Below are 22,118 nucleotides of genomic sequence, written 5' to 3'. Positions count from 1 at the left end.
CTTCTCCCATCAGCGGCACCTGCTGTCACTTATCAGTGGCAGCAGACGTATCCCGTTAGGAGCAGTAGCCTCATCGGCCCACGCCTGAAGGTCAGTCACATCTATGGGATCACCCTGACATCTACCTGCATGAGCCAGCAGTGCTCTGACCAACAGTCTGCAGTAACATTACTGCCCGTGACAGTCACAACTGTAGGATCATGCTGACAGTATGACCCCACAAGCGCTCTGACCGATGGCCTTACTGCCGATAAGAACTACCACGCCGGTGGTCATCTGTGTGACAGCGTGAGAAACACCATAAAAAGACGGTATACCAAAACTCAGCAAATCCGGAAAAATTTTTAAACCTGCATTTGTGTTGCGGATTTGACTGACTCAATTGAAGTCAATGAGTGCAGAAACCCAAAAAGAATTAACATACTGCAGGAAAAAAATAAAATAAATAAATAAAACACTGCAAATACTCAAAAGGAATTTTATTGATCATGTGCACAACACTTCAGGATTGTCATTGAATTGCCTTGCATAAGGATTCCAATGCTTTTTTGGACCATTTCTGAGCAGAAAAATGCATCAAAAAACAGTGTGCACATAGCCTTAAAGTGACCCTGTCATCAGGATTGGGCTCAGTAACTACAGACAGTGTCAGGTCGGCGCTGATATACTGATTACACTTGGTGATGAAATCCATCTTGTGGTTGTTGTGTAATCTGTATTTTCAGTTTTGAGTTAATGATAGGCTCGTGCTCCAGGGCGATGAGGGGGGAGAGAAAGAGATTCTTCATTTGGTGCTCTGCTTACATATTTATCTGTATGGCATCTGACAGGTCACTGACCCAGCCCCTAGTTTACTTAATGAATATTATATATAAAAGGGGGAAAAAAAAAAAAAAATGGTGCCGATGCTGCAGTATGATCTCATTTAAAATGTGTAGTTAATTCTTTTTTGATGGTATACATAACTAAAAAAAAAAAAAAGCAGACGCCATCTTCAGACTGATTTTTTATTTTTAAATATGCAATATTCATTATGTACACTAGGGGGCAGGTTAGTGAGGGATCAGTGACCTGTCAGATGCCAAAGATATGAATACATAAGTAGAGCACCACATGAAGACCCCACCACATAGCCCCACCCCAGAGCACATCATTAAACAACCAAACTGATTTCTTCACCAGGCATCAGTGTAATCAGGATAACGGTGCCGACCTGGCACGGTCTGTAGTTACTGAGCTCATGCTGACAGGTTCCTTTTAACTATAGGGGACATTAGATGAGATTACAAGCCATATTGGGAGCAGTGATGCTATATTGTACCCCTATAGGGTGTTTAAACCTAAAACTACTCCCTCCTCCAAGTTTGAAAAGAAATCTGACAAGTGACCACCTACAGCGCCTCTCCCACACACCACAGGATGGGTTCAGATTGACAGATCAGCAAATAATTAAGATGGGAGGGGGTTGGGAGGGGCACAGATGTTCGAGACTCATCACCAGTTATTCTCCATCTCATGAGCATGGAGCCTTAAAAGGGGTTGTGCTGTGGATATGATACCCGCAGGGACAATTGCACAGGCAGTCATCCAGTGCCAAATTAACCCCTTCAAGACGCAGCCCTTTTTCACTCCCCTCCTTCCCAGAGCCATAACTTTTATTTCTCCATCAATATGGCCATGTGAGGGCTTATTTTTTGCGGGACGAGTTGTACTTTTGAACGGCACCATTGTTTAACCATGTCTTGTACTAGAAAACGGGGGAAAAAAAAATTACAAGTGTGGTGAGATTGCAGAAGTGCAATCCCACACTAGTTTTTTGTTTGGCTTTTTTGCTAGGTTCAATAAATGCTAAAACTGACCTGCCATTGTGATTCTCCATGCCATTACGAGTTCATAGATAAAAAATAACCTTGATATGTTTGGCATCTAAGTGGTGAAAAAAATATAAATTCCAAACTTTGCTAAAAGAAAAAAAAATTGCGCCATTTTCCGATACCTGTAGCGTTTCCATTTTTCTGCATCTCGGGTCAGATGAGGGCTTATTTTTTGCGTGCCGAGCCGACGTTTTTAGTGATACTGCTTTTGTGCAGATACGTTCTTTTGATCGCCCGTTATTGCATTTCAATGGGACGAAAGGGGGTGGGGGGGTGACAAACTTTTATACTTAATTTTTTTTTTTTTTTTTTTAATTTTTTGCCATGCTTCAATAGCCTCCATGGGAGGCTAGAAGCTGGCACAACTGGATTGGCTCAGCTACATAGGAGCGATCTAACGATCGCTTCTATGCAGCTGAATTACAGGCTTGCTATGTGCGCCGACCACAATGTGGCGCTCACAGCAAGCCGGCATCAACAGCCATAGAGGTCTTCAATTTTGCCCCCCACTGAGTGGCCAGTAATGGACAGGATCAGGTACAAACTGTTAAGTGTTTAATGATTGCTGCACAGGAACAAACAACTCACGGCAGCTGGACATGAACCCTATGGTCATGGAGATGTACAAATTCAGATTTATGGGCCACTAAAAGCAGACAACATGAAGTGTCCAGCAGCGACCACATGACAGAGCAATCCCCAGGGGTCAGAATTCAGCTGTCTCCATACATTCGATAATCAATAGGATTGGGGAAAAAAAAAAACAAATAAACAAAAAAAACAAACTCTAAAACGAGGTGATGAACTGATGCTGCAGTGGTCCGGTGCCAGTCAGAAGGCATTCCCTTACATAAAGCTTTATTGCATCAGTCATTGGACTCTGGGTCAGCCTGAGCCATGTAAGCGTCCAGCTCAGCGTCCAGGTGACCCTTCGTCTTGGACATGTAGGCATCCAGCTGGTTGTCAAGCTGCTCTCTGGTCAGTGCAGGACGGGCTGCTCCTCTTCCTCTACCACGGCCTCTGCCTCGGCCAAAGCCTCCTCTGCCCCGAAGCATCACCCCTCCACGGCCTGTGGGGAAACCTATAATTACATCTCACATTGACAGCAACCCCCAATCACATTGGTTAGACCCTAGACAATCACTAACCTCTGCCACCCATGCCTCCACGGCCCAGTGCTCCCCCTCTCATGAGACCTCGGCCAGGACTTCCACGACCTCGGATGCCTCCTCTCCTCAACCCCATCCTGGTAGCACCACCTCTGCCTCGCATGTTTTGACCTAGAAGATCAGGAGAACTGGAAGTCAGAATAGCAGAAAAAGACAGTTACTTACTGGTAATGGGATTTCTCAGAGCCCATGACAGCACCACAGAGAGAGGGGATTCACCCTTCAGGGACAGGGAACCTACAGATAAAAAGGGTAGTACCTCACATCAGTTGGTGTACAGAGCATAGGAGGACCTCCATGTTAATGACAAAAATATATCCTTTATATACTGCCTAAGAGAAAAAAAAAAAAACACACACACACACACACACACACACACACACTACAAACAGTGAAAAACGTGCTCACCACACATAGATGGGTGCTGTCATGGCCACTGAGAAATCCCATTACCGGTAAGTAATTACATCTTTCTCCTTCCCCCATGACAGCACCACTGAGAGGATTGCAGAGATTTGTAACTTTAGGGAGGGACCACAGCCTGAAGAACCCTTCTCTTGAAAGTTAGGTCAAAAGAAGAGGCTAGGTCCAGCCATTAGTGCTTAAAAATTGTTGAAGGTGATGACCAAGTGGCAGCCTTAAAGATCTGTTTTACCGATACCTCCAACCTCTCTGCCCAGGAGGTTGCCACAGCTTTTGAAGAATGAGCTGGCAGACCCTCCAGGGCAGTACTCACACTAGATGAGTAGGCCAAGGCTACTGCATCTTATCCATCTTGCCAAAGTACTCTTGGAGGCCTTGAGTCCCTTTCTAGGCCCCTGAATTCATACAAACAGATCCTTCCTTCCTACACCTCTGGGTGGACTCTAGGTACTAAACCAGACATCTAACGTCTAAGGCCGGCGTCACACTAGCGAGTAGTACAGACGTATGAGAGGTGCAGAAAATACGGATCGCATACGGTACAATGATTCTCTATGACCCAGCTCCTATCTGCCGTATTTTACTGATCCGTATTACACGGTCTTGTATGGCCGTAGAAAATCGCAGCATGCTGCGTTTGTCACCGTATTGCGCAAAAAAAAAAAAGAGCGCCAATGAAAGTCTATGGGGCGAGAAAATTACGGATTACACACGGACCATGCGTGTGACTTGAGAGAAATACACAGCGGTGTTCTCTAGAAAAGCCGGCAATTCAGTGCGGTGTACAGTAAAAATCAGTGACAGAATAGGATAGATAGATATATGTTTTAACGAACATTTGAGCCCATAAATCCATTAGATGTCGGTTTTGCAAGCCTGCGAGAAAATAACGCAGTACGGATGCCATACGGATTACATACAGAGGATGCCATGCGCAAAATATTCTGCCACACCCTGCCTACGGATGACATATGGATCACTATTTTGGAAACATTTCTGCGTATTACGGCCGTGAAAAAAGGACCGTATTTTCATACGCCGAGTGTGACGCCGGCCTAAGGTGTAGAATCTTTCTTCCCTATTCTTAGGGTTAGAACTACCTCTTGTGATCTGTGGAAACAAGATGCTACCTTGGGCAAGCAAGCAGGGTCAGGTTTTTAAAATAACCCCATCATCTAGGATTTTAGTGAAGGGAGGGCCTTACAGATAAGGCCTGTATGTCGCTTACCTTCTGGGCTGATGTTAAAGCCACAAGTAGGAACGTTTTGAGTGACAGGACCTTGAGAGGGACTGAATTTAGAGGTTCAAATGGAGGACCTGTTATTGCTGATAGGACCAGATTTAAATCCCATGGCGCCATCTTCTGGCTAACAATTGGCCTAGATCTTGCAGAAGCTCTAATAAATCACGCTATCCATGGATTGCCCGCTATATCTTGATTATATAAGGCCCCTAGGGCTGCCACCTGAACTTTTAAAGGTGTTTATTGCCAGGCCTTGTTCCGACCCCTACTGCAGAAATTCCAGGATTACAGTGATTGGAACTCCATCCTGGACTCTTACCCCCTGAGGTGGACACGAATTTTCTCCAGGTTTTACCATAAGCTCTTGTGGTAGCAACTTTCCTACTCTTTAGCAGGGTGGAAACCCAAATTTGGAGAAAAACCCTCCATCTCCCAACAGCACCCCTTCAAATTCCATGCTGTCAAACGAAGGTTCCCTGCCTGGGAGTGGAACACCAGTCCCTAAGAAGGTCCTGAAGTTCTGGTAGAACCCAAAAGGATCAGTGATCGACATCACCCTCAGCCAGGAGAGCAAAGTTCTTTTTGGCCAAAAGGCCAGTATTCTTGATTTGTCCTCCCTGATCTTCCGTAGAACCGCTGGGATGAGAGCAACCAGGGGACAGGCATGTCAAGCTTTGAGTCCAAGGGATCATAGAAGCATCTAAAATCTGAGGGTTCCCTCTGGGATCTAGGAATCAAAAAAAAAAAACCTACCTATTTACCTATTTGTTGTTGACATTGGCAAACAGATGTATAACCTGGATCCCCCATATTACATAGTTACATAGTTATTAAGGTTGAAGGAAGACTGTAAGTCCATCTAGTTCAACCCATAGCCTAACCTAACATGCCCTAACATGTTGATCCAGGGGAAGGCAAGAAAACCCCATGTGGCAAAGAGTAACTCCACCATGGGGAAAAAAATTCCTTCCCGACTCCACATAAGGCAATCAGACTAGTTCCCTGGATCAACGCCTTATCAAGGAATCTAGTGTATATACCCTGTAACATTATACTTTTCCAGAAAGGTATCCAGTCCCCTCTTAAATTTAATTAATGAATCACTCATTACAACATCATACGGCAGAGAGTTCCATAGTCTCACTGCTCTTACAGTAAAGAATCCGCGTCTGTTATTATGCTTAAACCTTCTTTCCTCCAGACGTAGAGGATGCCCCCTTGTCCCCGTCTCAGGTCTATGATTAAAAAGATCATCAGAAAGGTCTTTGTAATGTCCCCTCATATATTTATACATTAACATAAGATCACCCCTTAGTCTTCGTTTTTCCAAACTAAATAGCCCCAAGTGTAATAACCTATCTTGGTATTGCAGACCCCCCAGTCCTCTAATAACCTTGGTCGCTCTTCTCTGCACCCGCTCCAGTTCTGGCACGATCTGTTTGAAAACAGAGCCCACTCGCCCTGTCTTAATCGAGTGCGGCTCAGAAAATCTGCCTTTTGATTTTCTATGCCCGAATGTGTAGTGCAGATAGGGAATTGTTCTCTGCCAAATTGAAAATCTGGGATGTTACCTCCATTAGGGCCCAGGACCTGGTTCCCCCTGATTGTTTAGATAGGCCACTACTACCAGATTGTCCGAAAATACCCGCACAGGATGAACCTGTAGAGCATCCAGGAATTCTAACTGGGTGTAACTTACTGCCAAAAGCTCCTTTTGGTTTGAGGATACTTTGAGCTCCTGGTCTCTCCAAACCCGCTGAGTAACCCGGTCGTCCAGGTGAGCCCCCCCATCCAGTGGGGCTTGCGTCGGTGGCAACTATCCGGGACACCTTTGTTACCCAAGGGACCCCTTTGGACAGATTGCTGCAGTCTCCCCACCAATCTAGGGAATGAATAGTGGTCAGAGACAAAGCCATGTGTCCCAATAAGGTTTTTTTTTTTTTTTTTTTTTTAATGTTCCACTGGAGGTCCCTGGTGTGTAGCTGTGCCCACCGAACTCCTGGCAAACAAGCAAAAAGGGAATTTAGTAGGGACATGGCCTTCTGCAACGTCATGGTAAGGTTCTGCGAGTCTTTTAACACCCTTTTTTTCCCCGCATTGGGAGAGGGCACTCCTGCTTCGGAGTCAAAATAAACAAGGCAGCACTCTGTAGCGTCATAGCTTGCAAACATGAAATATGAAAATTTAATTACTGCACTAGAAATATGAAAAATTGAGAAATCTTAGTGCATAAATTGGGCAATTCATGTGTACCTGGAAGCCACGGTAAGGCATTTCTCGTTTCCAAGACCCAACGATGCCAATCTTCTCTTAGAATAAAGTCTTCATCTGTATGGGAACCTATACAAAGAGTCACCCACCTATGCCTATAAAGAGTCACCCACAAAAATTGGCCAAATAAGGGACTATCAAAATGTCCTGTTCTCTCAGGTGTGCCATTGCCTCTGCCACTAATTCGGTGAACACCCAAGGGGCTATTGCTAACCCAAAGGGAAAGACTTTATTGGAAATACCTTATCTCCCCTTTATGGAGAACGCTACCCTGCGGAACCTCTGAGAGTCTTGTGTGAATAGGGACATGGTAGTAAGAGTCTCCGAGATCCAGAACGGTCATACAATTTGGAAACAGTATTTTGACGGTAGACATCGACTCCATCTTGAATTTTTCACCATTTCCTAAAGAATGACTTTGTTTATATGATCCAAAACCTCACATTCCAAAGCTTCTTGTTCCTCTGGAGAGGACCGTAAGGGAGTCATGACAAAGTTATGGGGAGGGAGTCTATCTGAAGGCCTGATCAACAAGATTCAGTATCCAGGGACTGGTCGAGATCTTTTCCCAGGCCGGAAGGAAATGGTATAGTCTGCCCCCCACCCGAGAAAAAGTAACTTTGAGGATTTCCTATCCCGAGAGGAGTTTCCGAAGAGGAAACCCTTGTCTTTCCTCTTCCCATCTACTCTACTCCCACAGGAGCCTTCTACGGAGGAATTTTCTGCTCCGGAATGACCATTTAAGTGTGGGGGTGGCTAGATTAGGGAACTCTTTTCTTGTCCCCTGCCTTCTGGAGAATGTCATCTAATGTTTCCCCAAATTAAAAAAAAAAAAGAACTCCCCTTCACATGGGATTGAACATAATTTTAAAGGGAACCTGTCACCCCCAAAATCGAAGGTGAGCCAAGCCCACTGACATCAGGGGCTTATCTACAGCTCTCAGGATATCTGTATCCTGAGAGATGAGAAAAAGGTTACGGCGCAGGCGTACTTTGTCTGCCCTGTTGAGGGCAGAGCAAAGTACTGCAGTGCGTAGGTGCCAGGAAGGGTCAGAGAAGTTATATAGAAAATGTTCAGCACAGCCAAAGGGAGGAGGTGCACGGTCATAGGTTCCCAAGCCTTAATGTGTAAATTACAAGTGACTGGCACACTCCAGAAGTGTTGTGATGCAAAATGGGGGTTTATTTTACATACAGTAATCACACAAACGTATCAGTCGTTACTGGACCTTCATCAGTGTGCTAAAGGGAAATGTATACAGAGAAAATGACATCCAATGCATAAAACAAAAGGAACAAAATATAGAAAATAAACAAACAAAATAAACAAAAGTATATACATCACATAGGAAGATACAGTCATGATTGAAGGTAAAAACAACAACTCCAATGGAGAACCCTCAAACAAAAATAGCCGAAGTATATTAGCTGCAAAATCCGGACGTGTATATGTATAGATGTGGTAGTGCACCACGGAGGGACAAAATAGGCCATAAGGTATGAGGAGGAAGATAGACCTACCTAATTGACCAGTATGTTTTGTGGAGCCCCAAATGGTAGAACTAGGTTGCATCTAAAAAGGAGAGGTAAATGTGCATAATGAAGTGAACATGTGAGTGCATATACAGGCTAGATGAAATCCTATTGGGACATATGGTGCCATGTATATAGTAAGACTTACATACCAATAAAAAGGCCTGAAGATATATGGGCCGCAGGTAGTGGAAACAGTCTGCAGGAGGAGGATAGTGTGTCACAAGTGACACTGTCTGCAGGAGAAAGATGGTGTGACATGGATGGCACAGTGAGCCGCTGTACTGTAAAAGCGTGCGGTGTATAGGACTTACCCGCCCAGTGTAGCAGGAGCCACGCGGTATCCACCGCAGGTGTTGGCTATAAGGTAGTGCGCACTATCTGCATAGAGAAAATAGTGTGTCATGGATGGCACAGTGAACTGCTGTGCGGAAGAGCGTGCGGTGCACAGGACTTACCCGCCTACTATGCACAGGAGACATGCGGTATCCACCGCAAGTGCAGGCTAGAGGGTGGTGCGCCCGGGACCTCCCTATATAGTGAGGAGAGGGGATGGTGTGCGCGTTGAATTGCCGGCATGTGAAGCCGGAAGAGGCGGAGCTAAGGTGACGTGGGTGTCACATGACTGAGATACATTGTGGCCTTTTTCGACAAAATGTGCTGGTATAGGAAGTAAGAGGTTCTTGCATCTTCATCACCCATATACAGGCAAGAGATACTCCATCAACAGTTTTTTCACGTGCAACACCAACTTCGCGATATATCTGATTAAATGCCCCTGCGGTCTTCTGTACATCGGTGAAACCACCCAACCAGTTAAATCTAGGATATCTAAACACAAATCGACAATAAGATGCAAGAACCTCTTACTTCCTATACCAGCACATTTTGTCGAAAAAGGCCACAATGTATCTCAGCTCAAATTTCAAATAATAGAACAAGTCACACCACCCCGCCGCGGCGGCGACCGCGTCTCAATACTCAAACGTACAGGATACACGAGCTCAATACACTGAGCCCCAGGGGGCTTAACAGGGACTACGAGTTATCATCTTTCATCTAAGGTTATTGCCTCAATATTACTCTCTATAGAAAATTTGTGGGGCCAGCCGAGCTATACGGCTTTATAATTATGTGGCTTTGCATTATATTTGTTTACCTTTTATGATTGTTTATCATTTTCAGCTCAACCTCCTTTACCAAATGTACCATTGCGGTCCTATATCTGATGCCCGTCAGCCAGGTTCCTTTTTTATCATGCAAATGCACAGCTGGGCTCACTTGCTTATTTTTGTTTTGTCATCTACCCGGCGTGAACATGTTTATTTAGACAATATACTCCACCTTACTCACAGGTGACATTTAATGTGACCTCTTATGTTAAGATACGTACATCTGCCTTATTATACTATATATTATGTGCAGGACCGTTATTTATTAATTATGCTGTTGGCTGGTATCATGCTAATCTTTTCCCTCTCCTTACAGAATCGGCCTCTTTGAATCCACTCCTCTGCCATCTGACACTCTGCGGCCACCGTACTGCACAAGCAAATCCACCGCTCTGGAACGCACTTCCATCTTTAGTCTCTACAGTGGAACGCATCGCACACCGCCCCTTGCGGTCATGTGACACCCATGTCACCTTAGCTCCGCCTCTTCCGGCTTCACATGCCGGCAATTCAATGCGCACACCATCCCCTCTACTCACTATATAGGGAGGTCCCGGGCGCACCACCCTCTAGCCTGCACTTGCGGTGGATACCGCGTGGCTCCTGCTACATTGGGCGGGTAAGTCCTATACACCGCACGCTTTTACAGTACAGCGGCTCACTGTGCCATCCATGTCACACCATCTTTCTCCTGCAGACAGTGTCACTTGTGACACACTATCCTCCTCCTGCAGACTGTTTCCACTACCTGCGGCCCATATATCTTCAGGCCTTTTTATTGGTATGTAAGTCTTACTATATACATGGCACCATATGTCCCAATAGGATTTCATCTAGCCTGTATATGCACTCACATGTTCACTTCATTATGCACATTTACCTCTCCTTTTTAGATGCAACCTAGTTCTACCATTTGGGGCTCCACAAAACATACTGGTCAATTAGGTAGGTCTATCTTCCTCCTCATACCTTATGGCCTATTTTGTCCCTCCGTGGTGCACTACCACATCTATACATATACACGTCCGGATTTTGCAGCTAATATACTTCGGCTATTTTTGTTTGAGGGTTCTCCATTGGAGTTGTTGTTTTTACCTTCAATCATGACTGTATCTTCCTATGTGATGTATATACTTTTGTTTATTTTGTTTGTTTATTTTCTATATTTTGTTCCTTTTGTTTTATGCATTGGATGTCATTTTCTCTGTATACATTTCCCTTTAGCACACTGATGAAGGTCCAGTAACGACTGATACGTTTGTGTGATTACTGTATGTAAAATAAACCCCCATTTTGCATCACAACACTTCTGGAGTGTGCCAGTCACTTGTAATTTATAGGAAAGGTCAGAGAGGCCCAATGCCTGCGTGCTGCAGTACTTTGCTCTGCCCTCAACAGGGCAAAGTACGCCTGCGCCAAAGCGTGAAGACAAGAGGATATCATCCTATAAAGATGGGAGGCCCTGGTCCGGACTGCGACGCCCATGTGAGTATAATCTAACCTCTTTTTCTCATCTTTCAGGATACATCGGGGTCTTCTCTACAGCATTACAGAATGCTGCAAATAAGCCCCTCATGCCAGTGGGCTTAGCTCACCTTCAATTTTGGGGTTAACAGGTTCCCTTTAACTTGGTCTGCAAATTTTCTAGCCAGCATTTGAACCAACGTGCTCTACAGGCTGCATTTGAGAGAGCTGCAGACTTTGATGTTAACCTGAGTCAGCCGAAGAATCTAAGAAAGCAGCTACCCCCCGTATCAAGGGAATGAACTCCAGTTTCTTACTTCTGGGTATCCCATCTCACAGATTCTCTACCTGATCCACCCATATCATAAGGGATTAAGATTAACCCCCGATGATTCCCAAGTCCCTTTAAGAAAGGAGTCAGTCTTTTTATCTAAAGGGTCTTTCAAGGTTCCCATGTCTTCAATGGGGAGGGCAATTTTTTTTTTTTTTTTTAAAGAGGCCTTGGCAACATCTAATTTTTGGGCTTATTCCCATGGAGGTTGATGCCTCAAGGTATTTTCTTTTAACAAAAGGTACTAATAAGAGTGGGAAAAGCCTGACAGAATTTTTGATTAGGGCCTCAATGTTCTCATTAAGGGGAAAAGCTATCCGCTTCCTCTAGCCCAATCCCCCAAACATTTCCTGTACTGTTTTGTCAGGGCGAGGGTCTATCACCCCCATAGCAGATCTTACCGCCTTAAAGGGAACCTGTCACCTGAATTTTGCAGGACCGGTTTTTGGTCATATGGGCGGGGTTTTCGGGTGTTTGATTCACCCTTTCCTTACCTGCAATATTGGATTGAAGTTCATTCTCTGTCCTTCGTAGTACACGCCTGCGCAAGGCAATCTTGCCTTGCGCAGTATGCTTTGCCCAACTGCGAGCAAAGCCAAAAAGCATTAGTGCACATGCGCCGGTGCACTATGTCCCGGAAGTATTTCGCCGTGTTCCGGGACATAGTGCGCCGGCACATGCGCACTAATGCTTTTCGGCTTTGCTCGCAGTTGGGCAAAGCATACTGCGCGTGCGCAAGGCAAGATTGCCTTGCGCAGGCGTGTACTACGGAGTAGAGAGAATGAACTTCAATCCAATATTGCGGCCAGCATGCAAGGAAAGGGTGAATCAAACACCCGAAAACCCCGCCCATATGACCGAAAACCGGTCCCGCCAAATTCAGGTGACAGGTTCCCTTTAACCAGACTACCTCATCTAGGGGAAAGCAGTGACGTCCGATGATGAGGAATCTGATATCTGAGCCTATGTCCCTGGAGGACTCAGACTGGGAGTATTTGGAAGTTTTCTGCTCGCTGACCTTATCTCCCTGCGTGAGGGATTTAAAGGCACTTTTGACTTCTGTTTTGATTAAGGATCTTAGCCGAAGGCGAATTCTTGGGTTTCTTCGCATAGTACTTGTCCTATGCACAGTCTCTTGTCCCAGGTGACTGGTAATGTTCTATCACACGTGGGACAACATCTGTGCTTTGATTTTCCCCAATCTCTTCTTTTCCGGTTCTGGAGGAGTGATAGGATCCAATTAGGGGCTTTTTTAAGATGGGGATTTGTCCATCGTACCAGATTTCCTGCTACTCTGCATAGAATGGCTACTGGATTGTCCACTCCGCTTGCCTGCAGAAGCGTCTTTTAGCCTGCTGTTGCGGTGTCGACGGCAGCTGCGGTTCGCTGTCCTCCATGTTCCCTGGGACTGCATGCAGCAAGGAGAGTCTCCACACTTTCCCTTTTGAATTTGCCACCCAGCGTCCTTATCCCCACTTCCGGTCTGCCTCAGAAGTACCTACTCTCTCAGCCACGTCATCAGGGGGCGCTTAGGCCGAGTCCGCACGTGCGCCAGGTGGGAAAACCCGGAAGCCCCGCATCCATCTCTGGAGCGGTAGCTGCGCTTTACCCCCCACAAAACCCTCGGTCCCAGCAGTGGCAGCCTCAGGCACCACACCAGGGGCCTTCCCGCTGCCTGAACTGGACAGGCCGGCCCCGGATCATCTTCATCCGGAATTTTCACAGGTACCGCAGAACTGAAGGTTCCCAGTCAGGGACAGGAAACCAACTGATGCGTGGGAGAGGTACCGCCTTTTTATCTGTAGGTTCCCTGTCCCTGATGGGCGGATCCCCTCTCTCTGTGGTGCTGTCATGGGGGGGGGGGGGGGGGGGAATGTAAGGTGTTAACAGAACAGAGAATGGACCCACCTCGCATCATAGCGCCACGCTGCATTCCTCTGCCTCCTCGGCCAACACGCATGATTCCTCTTTGTGACCCCCGAAGCCCCATCCCAGCTCCACGCATTCCACTGGCCCCTCGCTGAAGCCCTCCCAATGGTCTCCCCAATCGTGCTTGGATATTGCTCTTACCGAGCCGCTGCTTTAAACTCTAGCGGGAGAAAGTAGACAGATTACACATTTTGAACCAAAGGACAGTGAAAGTAGGAGAGAGAAGAGAAACAAACAAACAAAATTATAGAACAGCAGGTACAGCTGTAAGTGAATCAGGCAATCATCCAGCCATACAGCATGGTCTCCGTCTCTGGGGTGAATGCAACATCTGCTCCACACCTCCTGCTGACACATGACCAATCTCATCACAAGAACCTTAAAGAGAACCTGTCACCTGAACTTGGCGGGACCAGTTTTGGGTCATATGGGCGGGGTTTTCGGGTGTTTGATTCACCCTTTCCTTACCCGCTGGCTGCATGCTGGCCGCAATATTGGATGGAAGTTCATTCTCTGTCCTCCATCCAATATTGCGGCCAGCATGCAGCCAGCGGGTAAGGAAAGGGTGAATCAAACACCCAAAAACCCCGCCCATATGACCCAAAACTGGTCCCGCCAAATTCAGGTGACAGGTTCCCTTTAAGGTTGAAAGGCATCCCTACGCTTGGTGTGCTCTGACCTCTGGAACCCCCATTTGATACAGCGCTGCATTCCTTGCACTCCGGACCCCCACCATCTGATGTGCAGGGAACACCACAAATCCGATCAACATCACTGTCTGGCGAGTGGCAGAGGTCAGGCCTGCACAGTACACCATAGCTTCTTGTCTTCATGTGGCACCCCCCCCCCCCCCGTTATGCCCATGAGGTCTTGTAACCCCTTAAATACAGATCCACTGCATCTTGTTTTACGAGGTTTCCCAGATGATCTGTCCAGAGGAACCAGATGACAGATTAACATTAGGTATGGTCGGTGCCCGCTGTGGCCATCTGATCGGCAGTTTCCTGCCTTTAGAAAGACCATGGGGACCCAGGCCTCAGAACAGGAGCCACATACGGACACCTCGTCAATGAACACCACTGCGTTTCTTCTCACAGACATCACCCAACTAGGACATGTGCCCCATCAGAGGGCCTTTTTACCACACTGTGCCCCCATACATAAACGACAAACAGTCACGTCTTCCAACTCCCACATACACACCAATACTCGTGCCCTCTATGGAGAGGGAGCGATGAGCCACTGCCAGGTCCATCTCGTACACAGACAGACATTGGCAAACCTGCTGCCTAGAAGTTGGCAGGCAATCATACATTAGCGGCCAGCTGATCCCATCACAATCTGATGTACGGGGCCCCCGAACTCTACCAGCACATCATGTCCTTCAAGAAAGGTAAAAAGTCACCTGTGCATCGCAACACTGCTGGCAAGTTAACAGCGGCTAATAATCCTATGAATGCTCGACAGTTGTGTTTCTCGTGCAAAAAAAGCATCCACGAATGTCAACATTTTCTCCAGACCCTGAGCCATGGCTGAATAATTGTGAAGAGGAGAATACAGAACGTTCCTCACAGATTTACTGTATATGTGTATGTAAATGGAGAGTTATAGATTTTGCACACAGATCCATCAGCAGCAGAAATTGTTTGCTACAGTGTATCAGTATTAGCAAATGTTGAACAAACTGAGGCATAATCATTATTATAGGACCATGGGTCATGGACATATTAATGAAAAAAATCCTATAAAGAAATTGTGCAAGACCATACTGCAGAATTATTAAATACAAAATTTGATTTCAGCAATATTCATAAGATACAGTACAGACCAACAGTTTGGACACACCTTCCCATTTAAAGATTTTTCTGTATTTTCATGACTATGAAAATTGTACATTCACACTGAAGGCATCAAAACTATGAATTAACACATGTGGAATTATATACTTAACAAAAAAGTGTGACAACTGAAAATATGTCTTATATTCTAGGTTCTTCAAAGTAGCTGCCTTTTGCTTTGATGACTGCTTTGCACACTCTTGGCATTCTCTTGATGAGCTTCAAGAGGTAGTCACCAGGAATTGTCTTCCAACAATCTTGAAGGAGTTCCAAGAGATGATTAGCTCTTGTTGGCCCTTTTGCCTTCACTCTATGGTCCAGCTCACCCTAAACCATCTCGATTGGGTTCAGGTCTGGTGACTGTGGAGGCCAGGTCATCTGGCGTAGCACCCCATATTTCTCCTTCTTGGTCAAATAGCCCTTACACAGCCTGGAGGTGTTTCGGGTCATTGTCCTGTCGAAAAATAAAATATGGTCCAACTAAACGCAAACCGGATGGAATAGCATGCCGCTGCAAGATGCTGTGGTAGCCATGCTGGTTCAGTATGCCTTCAATTTTGAATAAATCCTCAGTGTCACCAGCAAAGCACCCCCACACCATCACACCTCCTCCATGCTTCACGGTGGGAACCAGGCATGTAGAGTCCATCCGTTCACCTTTTCTGCATCGCACAAAGACACGGTGGTTGGAACCAAAGATCTCAAATTTGGACTCATCAGACCAAAGCACAGATTTCCACTGGTCTAATGTCCATTGCTTGTGTTCTTAAGCCCAAACAAGTCTGCTTGTTGCCTGACCTTAGCAGTGGTTTCCTAGCAGCTATTTTACCATGAAGGCCTGCTGCACAAAGTATCCTCTTAACAGTTGTTGTAGAGATGCGTCTGCTGCTAGAACTGTGTGGCATTGACCTGGTCTATAATCTGAGCTGCCATTAACCTGCGATTTCTGAGGCTGGTGACTCGGATAAACTTATCCTCAGAAGCAGAGGTGACTCTTAGTCTTCCTTTTCTGGGGCAGTCCTCATGTGAGCCAGTTTCTTTGTAGCGCTTGATGGCTTTTGCCACTGCACTTGGGGACACTTTCAAAGTTTTCCCAATTTTTCGGACTGACTGACCTGCATTTCTTAAAGTAATGATGGCCACTTGTTTTTCTTTACTTAGAATTTGTATTATGGCAAGAAAAAAGACAGCTAACAGTTTATTCAGTAGGACCATCAGCTGTGTATCCACCAGACTTCTACACAACACAACTGATGATCCCAACCCCATTTATAAGGCAAGAAATCCCACTTATTAACACCTTCCCGACCTGTGACGCCACGTAGGCGTCATGAAAGTCGGTGCCAATCCGACCTGTGACGCCTATGTGGCGTCATGGAGGGATCGCGTCCCTGCAGATCGGGTGAAAGGGTTAACTCCAATTTCACCCGATCTGCAGGGACAGGGGGAGTGGTACTTTAGCCCAGGAGGGGTGGCTTTGCCCCCACGTGGCTACGATCGCTCTGAAGGCAAAAAAAACCCATGTGGCAAAGAGTAAGCTCAACATTGGGGAGAAAAAATTCCTTCCCGACTCCACATACGGCAATCAGACTAGTTCCCTGGATCAACGCCCTATCAAGGAATCTAGTGTATATACCCTGTAACATTATACTTTTCCAGAAAGGTATCCAGTCCCCTCTTAAATTTAATTAATGAATCACTCATTACAACATCATACGGCAGAGAGTTCCATAGTCTCACTGCTCTTACAGTAAAGAATCCGCGTCTGTTATTATGCTTAAACCTTCTTTCCTCCAGACGTAGAGGATGCCCCCTTGTCCCTGTCACCGGTCTATTATTAAAAAGATCATCAGAAAGGTCTTTGTACTGTCCCCTCATATTTATACATTAACATAAGATCACCCCTTAGCCTTCGTTTTACCAAACTAAATAGCCCCAAGTGTAATAACCTATCTTGGTATTGCAGACCCCCCAGTCCTCTAATAACCTTGGTCGCTCTTCTCTCCACCCGCTCTAGTTCAGCTATGTCTTTCTTATACACCGGAGACCAGAACTGTGCACAGTATTCTAAGTGTGGTTGAACTAGTGACTTGTATAGAGGTAAAATTATGTTCTCATGAGCATCTATGCCTCTTTTAATACATCCCATTATTTTATTTGCCTTTGTAGCAGCTGCCTGACACTGGCCACTGAATATGAGTTTGTCATCCACCCATACACCCAGGTCTTTGTCATTGACGGTTTTGCCCAGAGTTTTAGAATTAAGCACATAGTTATACATCTTATTACTTCTACCCAAGTGCATGACCTTACATTTATCTCCATTAAAGCTCATTTGCCATTTATCAGCCCAAGCTTCTAGTTTACATAAATCATCCTGTAATATAAAATTGTCCTCCCCTGTATTGATTACCCTACAGAGTTTAGTGTCATCTGCAAATATTGAAATTCTACTCTGAATGCCCCCTACAAGGTCATTAATAAAATATGTTAAAAAGAAGAGGGCCCAATACTGACCCCTGTGGTACCCCACTGCTAACCGCGACCCAATCAGAGTGTGCTCCATTAATAACCACCCTTTGTATCCTATCCCTGAGCCAGCTCTCAATCCACTTACACATATTTTCCCCTATCCCCATTATTTTCATTTTATGTAACAACCTTTTGTGTGGCACTGTATCAAAAGCTTTTGAAAAGTCCATATACACTACATCCACTGGGCTCCCTTGGTCCAGAACTTACCTCTTCATAGAAGCTGATCAAATTAGTCTGACATGAACGGTCCCTAGTAAACCCGTGCTGATACTGGGTCATGAGGTTATTCCTCTTCAGATACTCCAGTATAGCATCCCTTAGGGCAGTCCCACACATCCAGATAATTCCGGTACCGGAAAAATCGGTACCGGAATTATCCGTGTCAGTGTGCCTGTGCGTTTCTGTGGCACATCAGTGTAAAATCCAATAATAATATATATAATCACTTACATATGGATAAAGAACCAAGGGTATAGGGAAAGTGTATGATACAGTTTCTGAAGGTCTTGTCATTGACCATCTGTCCTCTGCATGTCAGAAGCTAGAGGGTGTTTGTGAAGCCCAACCTATATTTGGATGTCTAGCGTTATTTCTAGCCGGTAAACAAGTGTAACTAAGATAAGGAATATTCTGGAATCTACTTTTATGGTATAGACCATAGGCATGGAAGTGGGTTACCTTATATGGATATTATGTAGGAGAAAATAGAAACCCATGAAAGCCTATGGGACGGATTTGTATATAAACCGTCTCTTCTCAGCATGTGGTAGAGTCCTCATACCTTGAGCCTCTCTACATGGACGAACACATCATCACACAAGACCATATGTAAGATCACTGCTTGCTTTCATTTTCTTTTTAACCTAATACTTGAATTTGTGTGCAATGAACTTATAATTTACTTTTTCTTCATTTTTGTAATCACTCTTTTTGAATGGACATTAAATGAGTTCTGTTTTATCCAAACAATTCTATTTTTTCTTTTCTTCCCAATCCTCACTAAGATACATTTTTTTTCTAACATTTTGGCGAGCCTTAGCCAGATCTGATTTTTGTCTTTTCTGTGAGGAATTTCAGCCTTTTCAGGGGGGAGGTTGCTAAAACACCTGTTTTGAGTTGTTAAAAGGCACAGAAATTCTACTATATCGTGTTACAAAAGTCAGACTGAACCTACACACAGAAGTGAGGATACGTGATGCAAGTCCCATATACGGAGCTCTGAAGGATCCATAAAGACAGAGGATCTTCCATTGACTATTGGACCAATCCAGGAGGAAAAGAATTTCCATAGGTAAGAGAAATGGAGTTTATCCATGAATTCTCTAAGAAGAGTAATATACAGTTTCAGTTTGTTCATAGCCATACAAATGCACAATTATGGTCTAGTCTGTATAACCAATGTGAAGCAGAGAATCTTAAAATTGATAAGAAGTTTTTTTCTGTAAAAAAGTTGCAAAGGAAGCTGCAGAATGTAACGCACATGGTCCGAGTGTACAATAATTTAGTTTTTGATAAAACTGAAACACAGACACAAATATGTACTATTACACAAGACATTGATCATACTGACATACAAGGTGTCACACAAGAAGCTGATGGAGATTACTTTGACTGTCCAAATTGTTTGATATTGTCTGAACATATTGAACAATTGGAAGATCAAATTGATACCAGAACAGAATTATTGTCCAAATTGAGACAAGATATTAAAAAAGCTTCTGTTGTTACACGATCAAAAGACCAAGAAGACAATGCTGCTTCTGCATCATTTATACCTGACACACAAGAATTAGATGAATCAGTAGATTTACATGCAGAAGAATTGCAACGGAAAAAATTCCATGACAGAGCTGCACGCATTAATCTAAAAATACACGATCAGTTAATGAAAATTGCAAAAGACATTCCAAAATTCAATGACAAGATGCCTTTTACAATGCAGACATTTTTGAATCAAACACAGACAAATACAATCTTAATGATGAACAGAAAAACAAGATTTTCAAAGTATGGTTACCCTCACATATGGGAAGAAGGTTACAGACCACACCCAGATTAAATGAGAACCATGAATTGACACATAGTACAAGAGAGGACAGACTTAGGCAATTAAATTCTTACATCACAGGAGAGGCCACTCCGAATGCTGAAATTTTGGAACAATTAAAAACTAATATTAATGAGGATCCATTTGTATTTTTGGTAAAATTTGAGCAGGCCTATAGAATGGTGATGGAAATTGGGCCTAATCAGGAACCAACATCCATGATCAGATTTTTTGTGAAAAAGTTCAAATATTTGGATCCTGCCTCAGAACAAATGGCTAGTACTCAGCCATCATTGCAAGAAGCAACAGTTTTTATCGACAGAGTAAGGAGATCCATGAAGCAAAATCAGGTGAAGGCTAAAATAGCAGTAATTCATGAAAAGGAGGATAGTCAGCTGAAACCTAGACCCACAGTAACATTCAAGAGCAGAGATTATGTGGATCAAAGAGGAAAAAATACTACACAAAGAAACAATATCCATTGTTATTTCTGTGGTATACCTGGACACTTAAAGTGGCAATGCAGAAAATTCTTGAGAGCAGAATCAGAGACAGGTACACAAGGGACAGGTAATCTTGGAAGGGAAAATGGTCTCATGCCAAAAGTATCCACCAGACCTTCTGCACCTCCATTACAGTCTAATGCCCCCACTCACACTGACAACAGACAAACGCAGTCTCCATATGCACCATTAATCAGACAGATCAGAGAGATGACAGTTAAGGAGACTGAGTCCAGAAATAGAATGCCGAGTGCTTTCAAGAAGGACACTGGACTTCTCCCATCTCCTTCATCCTTCTGACAATCACAGACAATTCCAACACCTCATCCACTGGAATTTGTGACTCGAGTTACATTAGATGAATGTGGAAGACCATTTGTCAAGGTAAATCTAGCAGGACAGAATGTTGTATTTCTCATTGATACAGGAGCTCAGTTAAGCGTCACAAATCTTGATCTGAAGCTACAACCAGATTCACCAGTTTGTACAATTGTTGGTTTTAGTGGAAAAGGTGGAACTAGAGCAACCTTAGTTACTGATGTGATATTGGAAATACCTAGTTCTTTCAAAACAGGAATTGACATTTGGTATTGTCGTGACTCTGAAAATATATTTGGCACGGATTTTATGCAGAAATTTGGATGGGTTGTTGATCTAGGAAATCAGGTGATCTGGAAGGATTCTAATGGTTGTAAACCTGTAGTCATTGATCCTAGTGATTATAGCCATGTTGGAAGTATTTGCTTAAATGATGTTGTGTCAACAGATCATCTGTGGCCTGAAACTGGTGGTGATGAGGTATTGACAGAAATTGTACAGCTTTTTCCTTCTCTTTGGGCTCAGTTCAGAAATGAAGTAGAAACCATGAAAGATGTAATTGTAAATGTCGAGGGGCGTGATCCCCCACCTCAGCGTCAGTATAAATTGCCTCCAGAATCAATTGAGTCTATGTCAAAGATCATACAGGATTTGTTAAAACAAGGTGTCATCCGAAAGGCTAATTCTGTAAGTAACAATCCTTTGTGGTGTGTTTTGAAGTCTGATGGTTCTTATCGGATGATATTGGATCTGCGGATGTTTAATAAACATACTCCCAATGTAGCACCCATTGTTGCAGATACTCATGACATGATGGCAAGGTTGAATGCAAAGGCAAAATACTTTTCTGTACTAGACATCAGTAATCGTTTTTTTCAGTATACCTCTTGAAAAGAGTTGTCAGTACAAGTTTGCTTTTACTTTCTTGGATGAGCAATACCTGTTTTGCAGGTTACCTCAGGGAGCTCATTTGTCACCGAGCATCTTTCATCAGGCATTGGCAAAGGTATTGTCTAAATTTTCAAGGCCGGACTGTATTTTACAGTATGTGGATGATATTTTGCTATCCACAGAAGATAAGGAGTCACATGTTTCACTTCTGAAAGAGTTGTTTGAGCTGCTGCATGATGCAGGGTTGAAATTGAACACAAAAAAGGTCAAATTGCTGCAGACTGAGGTCAGATTCTTAGGGGTATTGTTGAGCCCAGGTAAAAGACAACCATTGCAGGAACGGATCGATGCAATTGCTTCTTTGCCAGTTCCAACATCACACAAGGCAGTACGACATTTCTTGGGTCTTATAAATTTTTCAAGGGAGTTCATTGAGAATTTTGCAGACAAAGCCAGGCCTTTGTATGATCTTTTAAAAAATGAAAACAGTGAGTATTTTGGTCCTTGGGGTGATGAACAACAAACCTCATTTGAACAATTGAAAATGAATTTACAAACTGCACCTGCTTTGTCCACA

General features: G+C 44.3%; 1 protein-coding gene across 1 annotated transcript in view; it reads right to left on the bottom strand.

Annotated features, from left to right (window-relative positions):
* Positions 1–464: 464 nt before the first annotated feature.
* CHTOP (chromatin target of PRMT1) overlaps positions 465–22,118 on the bottom strand; it is a 40,357-nt gene continuing 18,703 nt past the window's right edge. The window contains exons 4-6 of the mRNA XM_077254912.1: positions 13,389–13,569; positions 3,023–3,154; positions 465–2,943 (exon numbers count right to left, since the gene is read on the bottom strand). Coding sequence (XP_077111027.1) covers positions 2,741–2,943; positions 3,023–3,154; positions 13,389–13,569 — 516 coding nt within the window. The 3' untranslated portion in view covers positions 465–2,740. The remainder of the gene's footprint in view (positions 2,944–3,022; positions 3,155–13,388; positions 13,570–22,118) is intronic.

The sequence above is a fragment of the Ranitomeya variabilis genome, chromosome 1, assembly GCF_051348905.1.
Source record: "Ranitomeya variabilis isolate aRanVar5 chromosome 1, aRanVar5.hap1, whole genome shotgun sequence".
NCBI classification, from domain to species: domain Eukaryota; kingdom Metazoa; phylum Chordata; class Amphibia; order Anura; family Dendrobatidae; genus Ranitomeya; species Ranitomeya variabilis.
Note: the sequence above shows the minus strand (reverse complement) of the source record. Positions and strands in the feature narration are given on the sequence as shown.